At 61.2% G+C, this 1,699-nt stretch overlaps 1 protein-coding gene across 1 annotated transcript in view; it reads right to left on the reverse strand.

The window, feature by feature from the left end:
- Positions 1-1,340, reverse strand: part of RBPMS2 (RNA binding protein with multiple splicing 2) — a 27,490-nt gene extending 26,150 nt beyond the window's left edge. The window contains exon 1 of the mRNA XM_009323871.1: positions 1,231-1,340. Coding sequence (XP_009322146.1) covers positions 1,231-1,340 — 110 coding nt within the window. The remainder of the gene's footprint in view (positions 1-1,230) is intronic.
- Between the last annotated feature and the right edge of the window lie 359 nt (positions 1,341-1,699).

The raw sequence follows: 1,699 nt of genomic DNA on the forward strand, positions 1-1,699 counted from the left end.
GGGTTGGGGAGGCAGCAAAGGAGGCTCAGGGGAGGGGGGGTGGGGGTGGGAATGGAGGAGTGTCCGCAGCGCCAGGATCTGGCAGCGTTATCCACACAGTGTGGGAAGATATTCCAGCACACCCTCCTGCGTATGTTGGGACTGAAGGATTCCACTTCGCACTAAACATATTTATTGCTCTGTATCAAGGGGAGCTCTGGGCAAGAATTTGGGTGGGATGTGGGATTAAGCCCCCCAGACCATGCCGGGACCCTGAACACAAGGTCACTCCTTGTGCCACCATTAGCTTCTTCTGTGGTGAGGAATGGCTCCTGGTCAGCCAGGAGGACGTACAGGAAAAACAAGCGTTCAGAGAGCTCCCGCAGGCTCAGAGCAGCCACCAATCAGCAGCTCATCACCCACAGCATTATTTGTGATGGATCCTGGCGGAGAGAGGGCTTTCCAACAGCAACCCCACCAGGGATAGGGACACCCCCCGACACCAGTCCCAGCCCACCACCTCCCAAGCATCCTCAGCCACCTCCAAGGTGGTCAGTCCTTTGCTGCACCCCTGGGTGCAGGGTGACAAATGCACCCAGCGAGGCTGCAGACCATCTAGCAGGGTGGACTGGACCGTCCCTCTCCCTGCACACACCCAGAGGTGGCACAATGGAGAGCAGGGGCCGCTTCTGTTCAACCCCTGCCCCGTTCCCCAGGGATACAATCTTTAACTTGGTTTTCCAGCCACCAAGCATCACTCCGGGGAGGACCGGCCTCCCCAAGGGGCTAGGATTTCCAGGTTCCCAAAATGCAAGAGCTTCCAGCACCCACTTTGCCAAAGCACCATCCAGCAGCAGGGAACAAGCCAGCTCTGCCCCAGCACCAAGAGCTCACCTGGCCATCACCCACAAGGCACCAGCCCAGCCGGAGCAACGCCGCTGGGATGTGCCAAGCAGCATCGACCTTGGGGAGCTTTGCAGGCCAGTGAATAATTGGCTCAAAGACCTGCATTGAGCCTTCTGCGCACGCGTGCACAGCCCACGAAACCCCCTGGTACCAAGCCTCCCCACACCGGGGAAGCAGCACAGGGCCCCAGGTGCTCTGTCTTTCTACCCACCCACACCAGTGCCACCCAGTGAAGCTGGGACATGTCACCAGCAGCATCACATCCACGTCCCATCGCGTCACCTAAGCCCTGCTCCGCTCAGGGGAGAGAAACGCTACGGCTGCCAATCCATTCCACCCCATTACCCGGGTCCCCCCACACCGGGGTTGAAGACCAGCAGGCGCGATGGCCCCAAGACAGCCGGTGCATGGGCATCGTCCAGCCCCGGTGGGTGACGGAGCAAGCCAGGCGCCATGTTGCGGCGGCACAAGCGCACGGCACGCTGGAGGAGAGCAAGGGGAGGGGGCAGAGCACCTCCCCGGTCCCGAGGGCTGGGCGCGGAGGACTGCAGCAAAATGCTACCGAGGCCAGACGTTTTCCAGCACCCTCTCCAAGATGGAGGGCAGCTGGCGACCCACTGCACCAACGCCTGCTCAAGGGGTGCGACAAGAGAGGCGCTGTGCTAGCAGTGATGCTACCACTCAGCCAGCTGCTCTGACAGCCAGAGGGCAAACGTGCAGGGCTGCAAGCTCGGCTTCGGCATGTAGCTACAGACAAGCGACCTTTGCGAGCCCTCCCAGCACGGAGTCCAGCAGCATCCAGGCTCTGGCTTGC

Source organism: Pygoscelis adeliae, unplaced genomic scaffold (genome assembly GCF_000699105.1).
Source record: "Pygoscelis adeliae isolate BGI_AS28 unplaced genomic scaffold, ASM69910v1 Scaffold365, whole genome shotgun sequence".
Taxonomy (NCBI): domain Eukaryota; kingdom Metazoa; phylum Chordata; class Aves; order Sphenisciformes; family Spheniscidae; genus Pygoscelis; species Pygoscelis adeliae.